Source organism: Enoplosus armatus, chromosome 6 (assembly GCF_043641665.1).
Source record: "Enoplosus armatus isolate fEnoArm2 chromosome 6, fEnoArm2.hap1, whole genome shotgun sequence".
In the NCBI taxonomy this organism is placed as follows: domain Eukaryota; kingdom Metazoa; phylum Chordata; class Actinopteri; order Centrarchiformes; family Enoplosidae; genus Enoplosus; species Enoplosus armatus.
This window is the reverse complement of record NC_092185.1, coordinates 13606625-13624199: the sequence shown is the minus strand read 5'-3', so window position 1 is coordinate 13624199 and position 17575 is coordinate 13606625. Positions and strand designations below refer to the sequence as shown.

At 40.8% G+C, this 17575-nt stretch overlaps 1 protein-coding gene across 1 annotated transcript in view; it reads right to left on the bottom strand.

The window, feature by feature from the left end:
- Window positions 1-1870: 1870 nt before the first annotated feature.
- Window positions 1871-17575, bottom strand: part of LOC139287107 (pleckstrin homology domain-containing family A member 5-like) — a 77250-nt gene continuing 61545 nt past the window's right edge. The window contains exons 13-30 of the mRNA XM_070908092.1: window positions 16998-17081; window positions 16168-16287; window positions 15095-15148; window positions 14075-14155; window positions 11298-11360; window positions 11127-11207; window positions 10100-10249; window positions 9847-9948; window positions 9073-9231; window positions 8285-8440; window positions 7591-7711; window positions 6439-6554; window positions 4856-5071; window positions 4572-4733; window positions 3663-3796; window positions 3088-3230; window positions 2698-2779; window positions 1871-1928 (exon numbers count right to left, since the gene is read on the bottom strand). Coding sequence (XP_070764193.1) covers window positions 1871-1928; window positions 2698-2779; window positions 3088-3230; window positions 3663-3796; window positions 4572-4733; window positions 4856-5071; window positions 6439-6554; window positions 7591-7711; window positions 8285-8440; window positions 9073-9231; window positions 9847-9948; window positions 10100-10249; window positions 11127-11207; window positions 11298-11360; window positions 14075-14155; window positions 15095-15148; window positions 16168-16287; window positions 16998-17081 — 2082 coding nt within the window. The remainder of the gene's footprint in view (window positions 1929-2697; window positions 2780-3087; window positions 3231-3662; window positions 3797-4571; window positions 4734-4855; window positions 5072-6438; window positions 6555-7590; window positions 7712-8284; window positions 8441-9072; window positions 9232-9846; window positions 9949-10099; window positions 10250-11126; window positions 11208-11297; window positions 11361-14074; window positions 14156-15094; window positions 15149-16167; window positions 16288-16997; window positions 17082-17575) is intronic.

Sequence of the window (17575 nt, the reverse complement as noted above, 5' to 3'; positions counted from 1 at the left end):
GCTCCTCCAGCAGGACTATTGTTATATGTTGATAGTAGTTCATTAGGGAAACAAATGTAATGGACCGCTTACCTTCTGTAAATCCTACAAAGTATCTGGACCAAAATCAATGTATTAATCTTGTTTAACATTTATAACTCTAGACGTGATGACTTATTAGGAAGTGTTAAGTCCACAAGCGTTTCAATATAACCAATATTTATAATTGCATTATTGCCAGAGAGGAACCAGCCACAGGCATTTTTCACAACCTTGCAACCCAAATGTCGCTCTTTTTAATGGCTTGAAACTGATTTATAAAGCATTAGCAAATTATTTATTAACCATTAAGTAAACCCTTAACTACAGCTACGACTACCACTGGCCTGGGGCCCCAAAACCCAGTCATCGTACTGGGGCTCTGTGAGTTTGAAATCTGGGAAAGATGAAGTCTCCACTACCATAAATGCTGTGTACAAATTTACTGCATCAATATCAACAAATGTTTGTAGCAGCAGAATGACCACAAGAGGGAGCCATGGTTCCGTATTTAAACTGGCTGTCTTTCAAACTGAGGACCTCTTGCCAGACTGGCCAAATGAAATCATCCCACATTCACCTCTATCTGAACCCTACAAATGACCCATTTTATATTTGGTTATTTCTGATGAAGCTGATAATTCAAATTATTAGTCCACCATTCAAACTGAGAATGTTCACTAATGTTTTAAGGCCCGAATGCAGAAATCTAGGATAAGCTTTGCCATATTGTGTCAGGATTCAGAGTTAGCAAATTAAATCCACTACAGCTGGCTACAAGGGTGGTTAAGAACAAAATGCAACAGCTTGTTAAGAACAGCAACATTTATTTAACATGATATAAAACAGATGGAATATGAATATTTGCAAATCAAATCTAGTATGTAACCATATGTTGGATACATCCTCCCATCCTGCTGTACCATGTACATTATATACACAGTAAACCTCTGATAATTACACTTTGTACACACACAAAAAAAATAATCCTGGATCCACAAACATCTTATTTTTATTGCTTTTTACATGTGCTAATCATTTTTTTTTTTTTTAGTTCCAAGACTTCAAACCAACATGTCATAAAATAGAACCAAACTCTGATTTTTGTCCTTCTCTCATTTTAAATATATCTCTCAGCAATAAAAAAAGACAGTATAGAGTGACTTAAGCCAGAACATTCACATATGTGTCGGCAACAATGCGACAGGGACTGCAGAAGATCCTATTTTTAAATAATTACAACCCAGAAACAAGAAAAATTACAAATAATCTTTGTCTGCAGCAATAAAGTGGCTCCTCCTTTCATTATAACGGAGGGATTTACAACTCTTACAAACTCATCTTTCACATCCTCAAATGTTCTTTACAATTAATGGATTAATATGAATGGTTAGCCAATGGCCAATGTCTGAAAAACAAGTTGAGCAAATTATGAAAATGAACTAAAATTATGTGAAAACATATTCTTGAAAATGTGGGATGGCCCGAAACGTTTTGTCACAGGCCCCTATGCCCACAACAGAGCTCAGTCTATTAGCCTCATATATATATATATATACATTCAAACCCAATAAAACCATATAAATAATAAAAATAACCTTAAAAGCCTTGTAAAAACAGAAAATGGAACTGCAATGATAACAGTATCAAAGCTGTTTTGTCTCGCCAGGTTGAGGAGAATGTGGCACCCCAAAGAGGGTAATAACAGAGAAATGTCACACAGAAAGTGTTGTTGGTGGCAAAGGAGCTTAAGACGTCACAGTGAGCGTACAGATGTCAGAGGTGGAGACCCCAGAGTACGGAGTAGGCAGTTTCACTCTCTGTAGGCCGTGGCCTTGTGCTGATGTCCTCTTTATACCTCCACTGCTGTTTCCTTCATGTATAGGTTTTCACTGAGGCCAGAGCCTGTGCTGCAGAGAGAGAAGGTGAGATTTTATAATGGGGGCAAAGGTCAAATTATGCTCCAAACATAATACTAGACAATGGATACCTAAGATTTCCCCAAGACATTTAGTTTAGTTTATTAGGTACACCTGTACAGTCTAATGCAATCAAATACAACTGCCAGAAAGTTTACTTATGATGTCTATAATGTTCACCTTTTGTTGACACTGTCATAGAAGTGTTGAATTATACAGTTTAGCATTAAGGTTATAGTTAGTGGTGCATTATATTAGTACAACACCACCTTTAACTATGACCTCAGCAATAAATATAATTGAATTTAATTCATTTCCGACAATATCATAAAAACTGAAAATGATAAACTTTGTAAAAGTAATAGTTATGGCTGAGCTGTTGTATTGAATTTTATTAGATTGTACAGGTGTACCTAATAAAGTAGCCACTGGGTGATTAGTCATTTGAGAATTATTACTCAACAATAAATATTGTAAAATGTGAAAAAATAATGGCACAACAGCAACATTGAGTTGAGTCATGTGACTACACAGAACACAAGGAATATCACAAAATGGTGGGTTTACAGCAACACAGAATACATACAAACACATAACTGTTTCCCCTCCTCATACTTTTACATAATTTTTCATCAATCTCTTCATTCTGACATGCCTTTTTTCTCCCCAGAGACAACAATTAAAACACCAAGAACAATTTAGCATCGTGAGTATGGACAAAACAGGTGATGAAGGCCCTTACTGGTGTTACTACACACACATGAAGTGAGACCCATCAGTGAGTTGCGGGGGGGTGTTAGGAGACTGTGGAAGGGGTGGGGAAGAGGACGACAGGCTTTTCACTGCAATGAAACAGAGCAACACGTTGAACACACACACACACAACATAACAAAAACAAATTACATCATCAGCTAAACAGCCAAACCACACATGAAAATAATGACTGAAGTCAATGAAATTAATGAAGGAACTACTGAAGCTTCAATGATAAATGACTGCACACATGCACAATGGAAGCAGCGGCAGTTTGAGAAACCATAATAAAAAGAAGTGATCTTTAAGAACAGGCTCACACCAGCTTTTGCTTTATTACTTGCATTCTTTTGATCAAGTCCCCCCACCTCCTCCCCCTTCTCTCTAGAGATGTACCTGCTACCAGCTTGCTGCGTTTAGAAGCCTCTGCTGCCAGCTCGTAGGAGATATTAATCATCTTCTCTTTCTCCTGTACGGTAACCTCCTCTTCAGTCTCCTCCTCTGGGCTTAGAGCCATACTAGGCAGCACATTCTGCATGCTGGGAGCACACACACACACACACACAAAATGGTCTCTGTATTACACAGTATACAACTTTAATTGTAAACATAGTAATAAACACAATTACCCCGGGACAGACAAGCTATCTCTGTTGAATCAATTCAAGAGGGATGACATTTAGAATAAAATGTCACAATGGCTAGGAGATATGAGCAGGGACATCTGAGGCACTGATCTGCATGGAAAGAGCAGGCAGGCAGTGTGGCCCCTTTTGAGCCATATATGGTGATGTCCTGCTATGACCCCTCACTTCTAGACAGAATTTCATGCATGACATCTGCGGGGATATATCAGTGCAAAGATAGCCCTTTCACCAAAGGACCCTTACCTAACATCAAGGGGTCTGAGAAAGCTCTGTCCTTGCTTATAAAAAGTTACAGATACAGACAGATCATGATGGTATGTTTACCTGTTTTTGGCTATGAGGGCTTTAATGCGATCAACCTTCCTCTGCTTATCAGCCTCCTGCTCAGGGCTCAGAGCCTCCTCGGGGTCTGACTCCACATAACGCTCAGGAATCAGCACTTTGTCAGGCACAGAAAGCTGAAGAAACACAGCACAAACACTTTATAAAGCACACTTCATACAAATGAATGGAAATAAAATAAAAACAGACATAAACTAAAAGTGTCAACAATGAAAATATACAAATATAAATCAGAAAATTATGCTCATCATCATAATCTACAGTACAGGGAGGCTGCTCCACATTTTGGGTGTGTAAGAGCTAAATGGAGCATCACCAAAGGCTTTGTCCTAGAGCGGGAGACACTTGTGAGACATTCTGCGGCATGCAGAGATCAGTTGGGAACATAAACTATAAGAAATTCATTCATATAATCCAGAGAAAGGCAGTGAAATCTTCTAAAAACAGCAAGTACCTTAAAATCAAGTGCAGGGCTTATAGGCAGCCCATGAAAAGATTTTAGTTTGCTTTAGCAACATTACAATTTGGTAGATTAATGTCTAAAAAGAATCGTGGTTCTTCATCTCGCTAACATCAAAGAATAATTTTCCCTTTTAAAAACTTAACCTGTCAAATAAGACAATTGGCATTTGCAATATGCACACTCATTAAGCTTGACAAGAGGTGTTGCATTAAGTAACTTTCAAGGTACAAGTTTTCAGAACATCATTTTTGCACTCATACCATGTAATTGTGTCAGTTTCTTTAATCATTCTACTTTTTTGCTGTGGTATTAAGAATCAAATCCTCAATACTTGATGTACTGTTGGTAAACATTTCCTTAATAATTCGCCTGAGATAATATTAGCCCCCTTAGTCTGATGAGTAAGACAGCCAACTGCTGTGCCCTACCTCTCGGTCCACATTTAAGTGGTCTGCCTGCGAGGCTTCTTTGAGACGGGCAATCTCCTCGGCGGGCGTCTCCTGGTCCCTCACCACCTCCTGCTGCCTGAGCGAGGCCTCCAGCTCCTGAATGTCACTGCTTATCACCTCATCTCTGCGCCTCATTTGGGACTATAAAAAACACAAGACAAAATGCAGAGAAGATCAGATCACATAACAGGGATTCCTGGATTTGATTTTAGCCTACTCTAGATTTAAGTGCTGCCTTTGTGTCCGCAGCAGTCACCCAATACCTGCATGCTGCGAAATTGGTTTTCTTTAGTAAATGAGTGGCTGCGAGAAGGCGTGTTCTCCTGGCTGCTACTTCGGATGCTGTGGCCTTTCTTTTTCTCCCTGAGGGCACCCTGCTGGTGGCGGCGGATCCTCTCCAGCTGCTCCTCCACGCTCATCCTTGGCCGGCCGCTCTCCGCAGCACACAGCTGCTGCTCCACCGCACTGCGTGGACGCTCCTGTTAGCCAGAGAGGACCACCACAGACATGCAAGCACACCACAGAGGGACACAGACAACACACACAATAAATATAAGTTAATAATTACGTAGCATTACTGTCAGATCTTCAATGCTAGGAGACAAATGTCACCATGGTTAATTCTTACTACGCAGAGCCACAGTTCAGGTGTGTAGCTAAGACATGGCATCATGGTGTGATTGGAACAGATCTCATGATGCAGCGTTCACAGTCAATACTCGGTATTGTCTAAACTTGACCAAGTAGAATAATCGCATCGTCTCAGGCAATACTGCGCGTACTGGAAAAACGTTTTGCTTCTTTAAACAAACAGTTAAACAGTCAAGATTAACATAATAACCACAATAATGATCGTGAAATGGCACTTTAATGTTCATTCTCTCAGAACCAAAGCGAGCAGAAGTCCAAACACATATGGAAACAACCTGACTGGCTGCTGGGCACACACACGCTCCTGTTGGCACACATGGGTGCACTCAGAGTGGGCTGGGGGCCTGTTAATGCCTGAGCAAGAGAGGCTGATGATGTGAAGTGAACTGAGGAGAAGTCGTTCACTTTCAGGTTTGTGTCATGCTGAAGGGGCTGGCAGACCTGGATTCAGTCCAGAGCCTGAGGATGCAGCCTCCACTGTCCAGATTGTTCAAGAGGCTGGTAACAGGCCTGTGACAAACTCTCTTACAACCATAGGCTATAGATGCGCGGCTCAGGGTTCGCAAAGTTCACGTAGATTCATTTATACTATATGTCCATCTTTTTTTTTTTTCCCAAACACGTAGAGACACATTAAACACAGGACACACCCGACTGTGTGGTGCACTAATGACATGGTTAGTATATTTAAGTTGATAGTGTTTGAGGCTGGAAACTGTATAAACCAAACTTGGAGCATGAGTCACACCCTGGCCACGTGATGAGTCGCCTCTTCTGCCACATGTTAGCTTTCACCCAACGGCTTAATAACCAAAACAAGCAATTAAAAAGGCATTAAATGCAATTCAAGAAAATTAAGTAGTAGCAAGTGTGCTGCTCAGGAGGCTCACAATGACAATATCACACGAAAAGAACATAAGAGTGAAATGCATTTGTTACCATCACCATTATTATTGTTTTTCTCTACTGCTTAGAGACAAAGATGTCTGGTTTGCCACGTAGGAAAATAAGTGCTACACAGTTTAGCCCTTTTACATTTAGTTAGTTAGTTCACAACAACTGATGGCAATATCTGGCAGCATCTGGTGGTCCAAAAGGTTTAAACAAGAATAATTTACAAATACTAACTATTACAACTTACTATTAGAAGACACATCACCCCCAGAGCAGTAAGGACTAAAGTCTAGGGACTCACCGTCCTGGGGTCAGGCTTCTTGCTCTTCCTTAAGGTAACATATGAAGCTATGGAGGAAGACTCGGGCACTGGAGATTTGGTCCTGGGTGGGACAATGCCAACTGGGTAGGACATCCCTGGCAGTTAAAAAAAGACAAGAGGTCAGTAAGCCACCTGCTTCAATGACAGAGCACTTGCTTTTATACATCAAATTAATACCTATTCACTGAGGAGTATACTATATTTTTAGGATAAGTGCATTATATGCACTGAGTTTGCACAATATTAAAATACAGTACGTGCCAAACAGAAAATTCTTAAAGGATAATTATCCAAATGTAAGACGTATATTAGTACATAAGCTTTATCACAAGCTTGTACTAAGTAGGAGTGAGTATGAGAATGGTAAATAATATAGTTTTCCCATCAATTTGGTAATTAACATTTTCTTAAGTTTGTAGAATAAAATGGTCTGTGTATGGAAGAGACCTTCAAGTTAAACCCTGGTAATATAAAATCTGGCATCAAGTACACTATACCAACAATTACAGTATTTCCTGCAGCATCGGCAGGTTGCTACTATTGATTGTGTGGCGGTGTGGAACAAGTGTGGAGCTACAGTGTAATCATTCAACTTCAGAACCTGGACAACATTATGCTGTGCAAGCTGTTTCACCAAATTCTAAAGCACCTTTTCACAGAGAATGTATGTAGTGGCATAAAGTCTAAATAAAGTCAAATACATAGGATAACTAAGTTATCCCAGCACTGATATACATTTCAACCTAGTAAAAAACTGAGCAGTATTGTGATTTACACAGTGTACATTAAATCCAGACAAAAAGCAGGTGCAAATACCACTGTATCCATGGTAACCACTGTACACCAAATAATGGTCGCCATGAGATTTACTCTGTGATATACTGATCCAGCTTATAGCTTTGGAGAAAAGCCTGACCTTGTATTTATGCTCTGTGTCAAAGTGATGCCAGTGTGAATGCCATGGTAACCATGGCAACTATCAGTGCTAGAAAGTTTAATAGGTCACACAGTGTAATTTCATCAGGCGATTGATTGCAGTTTTTGTTAGTGTCACCAAAAGGGTCACCAAAACTTATTAAAAACTTCACAGCTATCAGAAACTGGCATCATATTAAGTGGCATCTAACGTACCTTTGTTTCCAGAATGTTCTCTATCAGACAGCTGTTCAGATCTGTCCTCTCCATTGCTCTCATCCACTTCGGTTACTGTAGTGAGCTCTGGTTCACTCTTATACAGCCTGTAGTCTGGGCCCTGCAGATGAGAAAGAAAGAACAAGTTCAACACACAGACAGAACAGCAGTGATTTATAGTTATGGAGAGTTTGGTTCCAAACTGAGACATAAAACATTTGAAAAAAGCAATACTTTCTCTCATGATAGATTTCAAACACAAAATTATGCTTTTACAGACTGGGCAATCTTAAAACATAAATGTATACAGCTTGAAGAAAAACTCCCCATGTTGTTCGAGTTCAACACTGTTTTACAGCCAAATGAAAAAGTAGACAGCAGGCAGACACATTCAAACTCAGACATAGCGGCGTAGTTTGCAACCAAGGACAGGACTTAACAAAACAGAACAAAGTCACTACTTTTCAACAGAAAACAAGTATGCAAGTGAGGCTTCATCCAACAAACTGTGGAAAAATAGATGATGGAAGAATGGCATCAAGTAAATAAAAGAGATATGATCCAACCAAAAACAATCCAAAAGACATGAGACGTCCGTCAAAATGAAAGTGAAAACCATCACAGCAAGCAATGACGAGTGATGACACAGCCGAGGGCAGGGTCAACCATGATGTCAACGGGTCAACAAGCTTACGCTGTGTGTGCCATTCCTGTGATTGGACTTCCTGTCCTCCGGTCTGTGGAGTGATGAAGGGCGCACACCAGCATGAGAGGGCATTGGGGGCTCGTTGGGGGGGTTGGGCTCGTAGGACTGGGGTAGGGGTGGCCGTGGGGGTGCAGAGTCCTCCTCCTGGGGATTATACAGGGCATAACAGGACAGGGAGCAAGGTGACACATGGCGCCACCACGCGTGCTCAGGGCAACCACCATCTGTAGTTCTGGCCCACCGGACGGCCAAACCAGCTGATTAGCCGGAGAGAGAGCTCCACATGCTATCACAGGGTGACACATCCACTCAGATACCCCCACTCGTACTGTCCATGAGCAGGGCTGGCAGTTTGAGCACTCAGCTTAAGTTGGTTATCATCTACACAACTATAGGAGATCTGGGTAAAGAGAACTGTAGGGCCTCAACTACAGTGTAATTAATGGGTGAATTGGTCAGCCAAAGAAACGTATTCAAACAGCGAAAAATCCCCTGAAGGTGATGTGTTCAAATAGCTTGTTTTGCCCAACCGACAGTCAAAAACCCAAATATATTCAAATTACAATTATACAAAAAAGAGAAAAGGAACAAATCCTCACATTTCCTCACAGTTTAGAGCAAGCATTTTTGCTTGATAAATGACTTACACAGTTAAATGATAATCATAAGCACTGTCGATTAATCTTCTGTTGATCAACTAATCGATTAATTGTTTCAGCGCTAGAGAACTGTATGACGAAGTGTACTGTTTGGTGTCTTTGTTGGTGGTGCCTCACCTCATTTTTGTGCTTGCTGAAGTTGCTCTTGGGCCCATAGAAGTTCATACCATCAGCAGCATTTCTCTGGGCTTTATGTTTATTGAGGGCCTCCATCACATCTTGAATCCTCCAAAGTTCTTTCTGGATGCGGACGTGCTGCTGGCTGGGAGGCTCCGTCTGGGTGTGCACAGAAAACACACGCATGTTCACAAATCAAAGATTAACTGCAGATTAACACTTGACTGGCGTTCTGGACCCAGGGAAAAGCAGCAGAGCAAGAGAAATAAATGCGTAATTATCTCCTCCTTGCTGATGACAGGTTTGTCGGTGAGTGAAGGGCACTTAAGAAGAGGATGTCCAGGCTCCCTGTCGGCCCTCTGACTTCTCTACTCTGAATTAGCATTGGCTCTGACTGTTAGAAGAGTTTCTCTCTGTCTCTACACCTCTCCCGTGATGAAGGACAAGATAAAAGACAGACTTAATTAAGACCTGCTCTATCATCGCTAGTCATCAATCACTCACTATGTTGCTTTGATCTCTTAGTTACTTCGCTCCACGCAGCAGCTAAGGGCACTGCAGCACAGAAATCGTCTTTACTTTTTCCCCAAAGTCAAAAAAACTGTCTACAAAAAGGATGACTAGGTGTTCAAGGTAATCTGCCACATTTTCATCTTTCTTTGAAGGTCTGCAGTACCTGTACAACCAAAGTCAGAGTTATGCCATGCCAGTGTTAGACAGCAGAAACGGTGCAGGATTAAAGCAGCGCAGCTTCAGTCTCAAGAACTATCCTACCTGAGGGCTTCCCAATGCTTCAAGCTGCTCTAGCAGGTTGTTCTTAGCCAGAGTTACATCTCCTTCCAGCTTTTCGTACTCCCTCCACGACCGCTCCAACTCCTGGTTTGGGAGAGATACAATTTATGAATGACAATGTAAAAAAAAACAAAACTAAAAACAAGCAGGCAAAAACTCTCCTCTCACTAGCACTCCTGACAAAAGCGTCCAGCATGTGGGTGTGTAGTGTGCGTGAATGTACTGCATGACTCACAGCTGTGACTCTGGAAAGCTCTCTGCAGGTGCTGAGCAGGCCGCTCTGCAGTAAGTCACTCTGCTGGATGACACTCTGCATGGCAGCAGGGTTATCAGAGCCCATCTCTATCTCCTGGCTGGCTGACAGCAGTGCTGTCTCCAGGGTGTGCTGAAAGAACACACAACATATCAAATACACATGCAGCATGAGTATGTAATTCGTCACCGTAACCTTTTAGGTCAGTTAACTTTAGCAAAGTCACAATGGATTATTTAAACCTGTGACCTTGTTTTTATCTCCCATACTCCCTGCAAAGGTATTCAATAAGAAAGTATGGCTGCAAATAACTTATTTTCTTTATTGGTAAAACAGTGTTGTTATTATTATTATCAGAGCCCAAAGTATAGTTTTTAAGTACAGTTTCTTGCCTATTTTCTCTGTCTTATCAACAGTCCAAAAACTCTGACATTTAATCCCATAAAAAAATAAGCAAAGAGCCAAAATTACTTGAGCAAATACTTCATTCATTAATCAATAACTAAAACTATAATCAACTGACAAATCAGTTAATCATCCAATAATTTAATTTGAGTTATAGTTAGTTATATTTTTTTTGTTTTGTTTTTTATGGACAGTGACTCCAATGTTGAGTTAAATTTGGTGAACAAACACAGCACATTACTTCTAACTTGATAGTTTTCTCTGTATACCTGTCAACACTGCACATCGACCAATACAATGTTACAGTCTGCTGACAGTGGACAGTCAGATATGCTAAATATGACATGGCTATGCCAGACAACCCTTGCAAGTCGGTGACAGTAGCTAGTCTATAATTACGCATTATAACAGATATACAAGACTTTTCAGTTTGTTTTATCTCTCTTTCTCAGTTTTGTGCATATAAACTTAACTTAAGCTATTCTTATCATTTAAACAGAGTATAAACTGTTTATTCTTTTTAGTTTATGTTCTTCCACTGCCACATTTCAAACAGTGTTTTATGTGAGTAAGAAATGATGACAGATGTGCGGCGTTTAGTCACCTTCTCTCTGTACAGCTGCTGAAGTTTGTCCTCCTGTGTCCTCACCACTTTATCCTGCTCACACAACCTGCTAAGTTTGGTCTGAGGAGAAAACAGAAAAAAAGAGTTGTGACCCGTTGTGTATAGTTGAATGAAGCATCATGTCATGCGAGAGTGCAACACTGAACTTACATCAATGTCCACCTCTTCTGGCCCACATGTATAGGTGTGTTCTCTGTAGTCTTCTGGACTCAACTGTGAAGAAAGACAGAACATTAGACAGAGACAACAAATATGCACATACACATTAGAATCTGGAGATCTAATGCAGTGTCAAGGCAAGGCTCTCTCACTGAGCCACGGGATTTGTCCTTGAGTGGAAACTCATATTTCACTGAATCAGACAATCTAAGTTAGCAAACCAACAGTGGGAGAGCAGCCAGTCTAAACACAGATTCTGGAGCCTCGTGTTACATCACCCACAGCCGTTTGTCTCCATCAGCACAACACAGTGGTTTTATTGGAAATGCAAGGGGAAGGCATGTAAAGCAATCTTACTTACTAAACTCTAGAGTCAGTGCACAAGCTGTGTCCACCCATTGTGTTTTGTCCAGCAGATACTCTGCAGCTAATTGGTCCAAAGACTCTGCCTGTCTGGTCAACTGAGTGTGTGAGTGCATTAAGTCAAAGTGCAATATTACTTAAAGATATTCCCAGAATAACAACATAACTACAGATCTCCTGAAGACGTACAGCAGTAATGCTCAGAACAATTATAAACAGGTGTTTAGTTACTTTAATCCAGGCTAAAATACAGATAGAAGCAGTTCAATGTCCAACTACTGCAGTTATTTCTACACTATTTCATACTATTACAACAACTATGTTTATCAAATTACAATGCCTACATTTATGTAGTTACAAAACCAAGAAAAGAAAAACGCATCCTTCTCTCCACTTGTATTTACACCCCTCAACTACTTATTTTAAAGGAATAAAAACCACAGTGCTCAAACAGGGGGAATTATTTCAACTGCATTGGATCCCATGTTTCCAGAAAATCCATTCATCACATAATGCTTCATCATTCACCCACTGTTCAAAAATACATGTGCAGTCCATAAATATTAGGACAGTGACATATTTCACATTTCATTTACATTCTTATGGGGCTCCCCAAAATTAAAGGAGCCCAGATGAATTTAAAAAGTACACATACACTTGAATTAAGTAATCATGCTTAATATATAGTTTAATATTCCTTGCAGTCAAACTCTGGTATCTTCTCTTATGATGCTCTGCCAGGTCTGAACTGCAGCCATCTTCCCTTCTTGCTCGTTTTGGGGCTTTCTGCTTTAGGTGTGGGCTTCAGCAAGTGAAACACATGATCATATCACATTTCAGTTCACATATATGTTTGTCTAAAGTAAATTGGTTGCTTTGGTCCTACAATGTATTTACCCTCCATTTAAAAAAAAAACCTTAAAGGTAAGAGTTGGCACTTTGCAGACATGATTCAATTTCAAATCCAATGTGCCGGCCTACAGAGCCAAAACAACAAAAAATGGCTCACTGTCCAAGTACTTTTAGACTCCACTGTATACCAACATTCCACACTCACACCTGCACTCTTTCACACACACTTAACACCTTTTTCCTCAGTTGAACCACACAGTACAGTTAAAGCAGGGACCTGAGAACCACATGGCATTCCATACAGAACATGCAGACTCCCCCACAGCACAGGGAGCTTTACTGTGGTGTTGTGTGGTGTGGATTACGAGTAACATGGGGAGGGGGAGGAGGGAGACGAACTTCTGGCAGCTGAACAGGTGGGAATGCAGCTGTTGCCGGGCTGGTACGTCAATGAATGGGTGGAGGGGTGAGGGTGGGTGGGGGCAGTCTTTGGCGGCACTTTTATACCTCGAGAGGCGGTCACAAAAGTGGCAAAGTGATGTCAAAGCCATCGTCACACACAAGCCGACCCTCTTTATCTTTTCCACCAGCAGAATGACAAGAGGGGGTGAGAAGGTAATGCATACAGGTAAAAAGGAAGAGAGAGTTTACCTAGAACACATCTGTCTTCAGCTTCATCATCAATGTGCCTCCCCTGGCCATATTAGGTATAGAGTCTATTCCACAGCTGATGCTCAAGTGCATTCACACTTAAACCACTAAATCCTAACATCAAATAAATAAAGCAGCACTGGTTGACTCCAAATTAACTATAAACTGTAAAAAGAGTATAACTTTGGCATGGATATTGGAATATTCATGTATTTTGCTAAAAGTAAACACTTATTTAATTGTACTTAAACTTTGCCATAAAAGTAATCCCCTACAATTCTTTTTTTCACATAAAGATTTAGTACTTGGTATTGCACTAGACTGAGAAGTGAATATGTCTGGCAACACAGAATTAACTAATTAGAGTCACACTAATTAGAGTCCCCCTGCCAAGTCCAGGTGGCTCTGCTAATGAGAAGGAACACATTCTGCAAAGAGTTATGAAATATCACACACTAACCTTCACTGGTTAGGGCAGTAGACAAAACAAGATGAGTAACGACTACAGGCATTGCTACCTAAATGATGTGGGTGCAACCACAGCTTTAGCTTTTGATTTAGGACAGTCCCACAGCTAGCAGCTAGACTGTATCTAGAGAAAACTATATTGAGGCCCCAAACACAAACCTGAGAGTGAGGAAGGGATTTTACTGAACAGTGAAGCATACACATCATACTACTCTTTTACAAGTCATGCCCATATTGGCATGACTTCGCATAATACGAGGAGAACAGTCAAAAGCAATGGATGAGGAGGTGCTGGCAATACAAACGATACAGGGAGACCAGTCTCAAGATGCCATGAGGACTTGGACACCGGAGGAGGAGCATTGCACAACAGACCAAAATAACAACAGCGACTGGTGAGGATGAGGCGGAGCAAAGCCTTTGGCTGGCCTTACTTGCTGGTAAAGTTGAGGCCTTGGGGCAGAGTTCTCAATCAAAGTGTGAGTCATGACGATTAAAGGGTCATTTTCCTTCATCTAGTCCAGTGTGGAGAGGAGCGATATAGTAAGTGTCAGTTTATAGCAGTGCTTCACTTCAGATACAACATCGACAATGTTGTTACACCTTGCTTGCTCTCGCTCATGAAGCAGACTCAAACAGAAACACGTGCATCCAGAGTGGACAGGGATGGATATAGCAACGAGAAGAAACACTTACAAACAGGATCAGGAAGACATTGAAGTGCAAAGCTCTAAGACACTTATTCATTAGCAGTGGAAAGCTCCCGTTAAACTTTGATGTATTATAATGATATAAATATAGCGGGCACTATTGTTGCGATGTAAATGGTAAATGTCAAGCCTCATCACTTTACTTTCAGTGTGAAGAGCAAAATCACATATTTCTCAATGTTAACACAAATATGAAGCTGGCTCATTTAAATAGGAAATTATCTTCTCTTTAGTTTTATTAGAAATGTGTTATTATGCCTCTGTGTACTATATACTGCACTTTTGTAATTACTCAAACTCTCAAAGCAATCCAGAGCAATAACAAAAAAACAGAAGATGAAAGCTAAAAATGTCTTTGCAGGCACTTAACGGTTCAATAACATGATACACGCCTTTCTATACGGACTGTATACAGAAGACAAAGCTTGTCCACGTCTCCCAATTATACAGAATAGAGTGATATCCAGATGTTAGTATAGCTGAGTGACTTTCATATTCAGACTAATGAATGAAGGAATAGGCTCATCTAGGGACGAGCCTTGCAAACTAGCTCAGGCTATAAACGCTGTGGTATATGACACTGGTCCATGCCATGTAGTTGTGCATATAAAAATTAACATTAAATAAATGAATGATAAGGTAGCTGGGCATCAAACAGGATTTAAATATAATAATAGCAAAGCATTAAATGACTTCAGTTCATGACAGGAGGAGACAGGGCCATGCATTCATGCATTACCCCACCTGATTGTCCAAATACATGAGGTTCCTTTGGAGGTGATGGGACAGAATGTCGTTCTAAGGTCAGCAGCAAAAGAGGAAGGAAAAGGCAACAAGAGAGTGAGACAAAAGAAAATCTCTCTCTCTCTCTCTCTCTCTTACTCATACAAACACAGTATATCCAAAGATAACCCAACAGAAAGGAAGGCAGGACCAGTCAGGTGAAGAAAAAAGGTTAGGTAGCAGATGTACTATATCAGGTAATACAATGAGTGTACTATGGGACATGAAAGACTAGAGCTTCATAATGACCAAATGGTCACGTAGACTTGACCAAATTCAGGCAAAACATAAAGAAGCTGAGGTTGAAATAATACTTAAACTACATCACTTAAACTGGATGTGAGTATCTTGACACTAGCTCACTAAACTACATATGGTAAGGCAACAATCTTTGTCTATACTGGTACAAGGAGACTTCAAATGAATTGTATAATAGTGAGTAAAAAACACTGCAAAAGCGATTATAAACTTAAATCCCTCTCCACCTCAGGCCTGGTTGACCCACATCAGGAACAGTCAAATCTGTACTCTGACGTCTTCGAGGAGACTTAAAATGCAAAAATCCTGAATTAACATTTACGTATGCCAGTGGCCTTAACCTCCTTAGTCGGTCACTCTTTAAGCTCGCCAATGGCTTTAAGTTTCATTTCCGGCTAGCATCTGTCTGGACTCTTTAGAGAAGTAAAATAACTCAATCAACTGCTTGCCCAACTGGAACGGATCAAATGTAATGATCTGATGAACTATATAAAATCAGATGCTGGTTGTCGAACAAGATTATTTTTGTTTCCAGACATTTCACACATTTTTGAAAAAGTTGAAAGCACGTTAGCTGAATATGATGAAAAGACATCCTCAAGCCAAAGTGTAGTAGTGTAGAAAATGCCTACTCTAGCGCCTTTTCTCCTTAAGTCAGCCATGTGTGAAGACCAAAAAAATCCTCTGGATCGAGATGGATAATGGAAGTGGGTAAAGATGGCATACACACCACACGCTAACACATAAGCCTGCAGGGGCATCTCTGGGGGCCTGACCTTTGGGTTGTCGCCATCCATGTTTAGTTGCATAAGCTGTGCTACAGTGTGCTCCCGGATACTGTTTAGCTCTGCCTGCTGCCGCCGCAGTTTTATCAGCAGCAGAGTCAGTTCCTCAGGCTGCAAGGGAGGGAGGAAGGGAGGGACATACAGCCACAATGAAACAGGGACACACCGCAGGGGGAGTGGGAAGGGGAAAGGAGAGAACACACCAGGACAGGAGATTTAGAGGTATCAGGCTCCCAACAGGTGAACAGTTGCTATATCCAGGTATTGAGTTTTCATGCAGCTCAAGACCATGAGATTCTCCAAGGTGCTATCACCGTCAGCAGCATGCAAATTCTACATGTCCACTCAAGACGGAAGAACAGTTTAGCATTTATTACAGAATCCAGTTCACACTTTACCAGCTTCATGAGGACACAACACTGTGTGTGGCTCTGACATAAATTCCTGATCTGGCTTAGAGAGTTGTGAGTGACAGGGTTTTTAAGTCTCCACTGATGTGAAGCGAGCCAAAAGAGCTCCTGAAGTGAACAACACGCTAAATCCGACCACTTGGAACATACATCTGAGTTCTGCCTAAATCTGTCTCTAAATATTGTGTCACAATGTCTTCTTGGAAGGAAATGAAGGACAGAAAGAGGGAGAGGGAGGAAGGGAGGGTAGGTGGTGTTGTGAAAATAGCCTTGTCGTTCAAATGAGTCCAATTAAACCCAAATGGATAAGCGTGTAGAACCCACGCTTGAAATTACTGGCTGGTGTATTACAGAAATTCAGTTAGAAGATAGTGATGAACACAGAAGGGGACAACATGGATGAGGACTCACTGTTTTGCCTTGGAGAGACTGGGCAGTGACAGTCTGGACCGGGATCCCTGCAGGCATAGACCTCCTATCAGGTGGGTAGGCGTACTGCGGGACACAGTGAATTAAAAACATAATAATAATCACACATCATCATGCACAGCCAAACAGAGAAACATTTAGATGTTTTTTGTTTTATTTGCCAAAATATTGAGTTATCCATCTCAGATATCTTTCACCACAAATACAATGAAGATGAATGGAATTTTGTTTGTGCTGCTCAAAACATCAAAAATGACTTGATGAATGGTAAAATTATAAAAGCTAGTGAGCTTTTAAAGTCTCTGTTATTCTGTAAAATCTAAAGTACACGCTGTCAGTTTTTAGAAAGACTATTTCTTCAGTAAAAGGTAGTTCTAATGGAAACTGTTGACAGCATGTCCTAACACTGATTGTGGAAAGAGATGTTGCTGTTTATTTTATCTATTGGCATTTTTTAACGCTGAGAGCACCACAAACGAAATTTTATTTATTTTATCTCAGGGATGGATATCTCAAAATCTGAGCAAATAAATCCATCTGCATAACTTGAACCTAAAGCA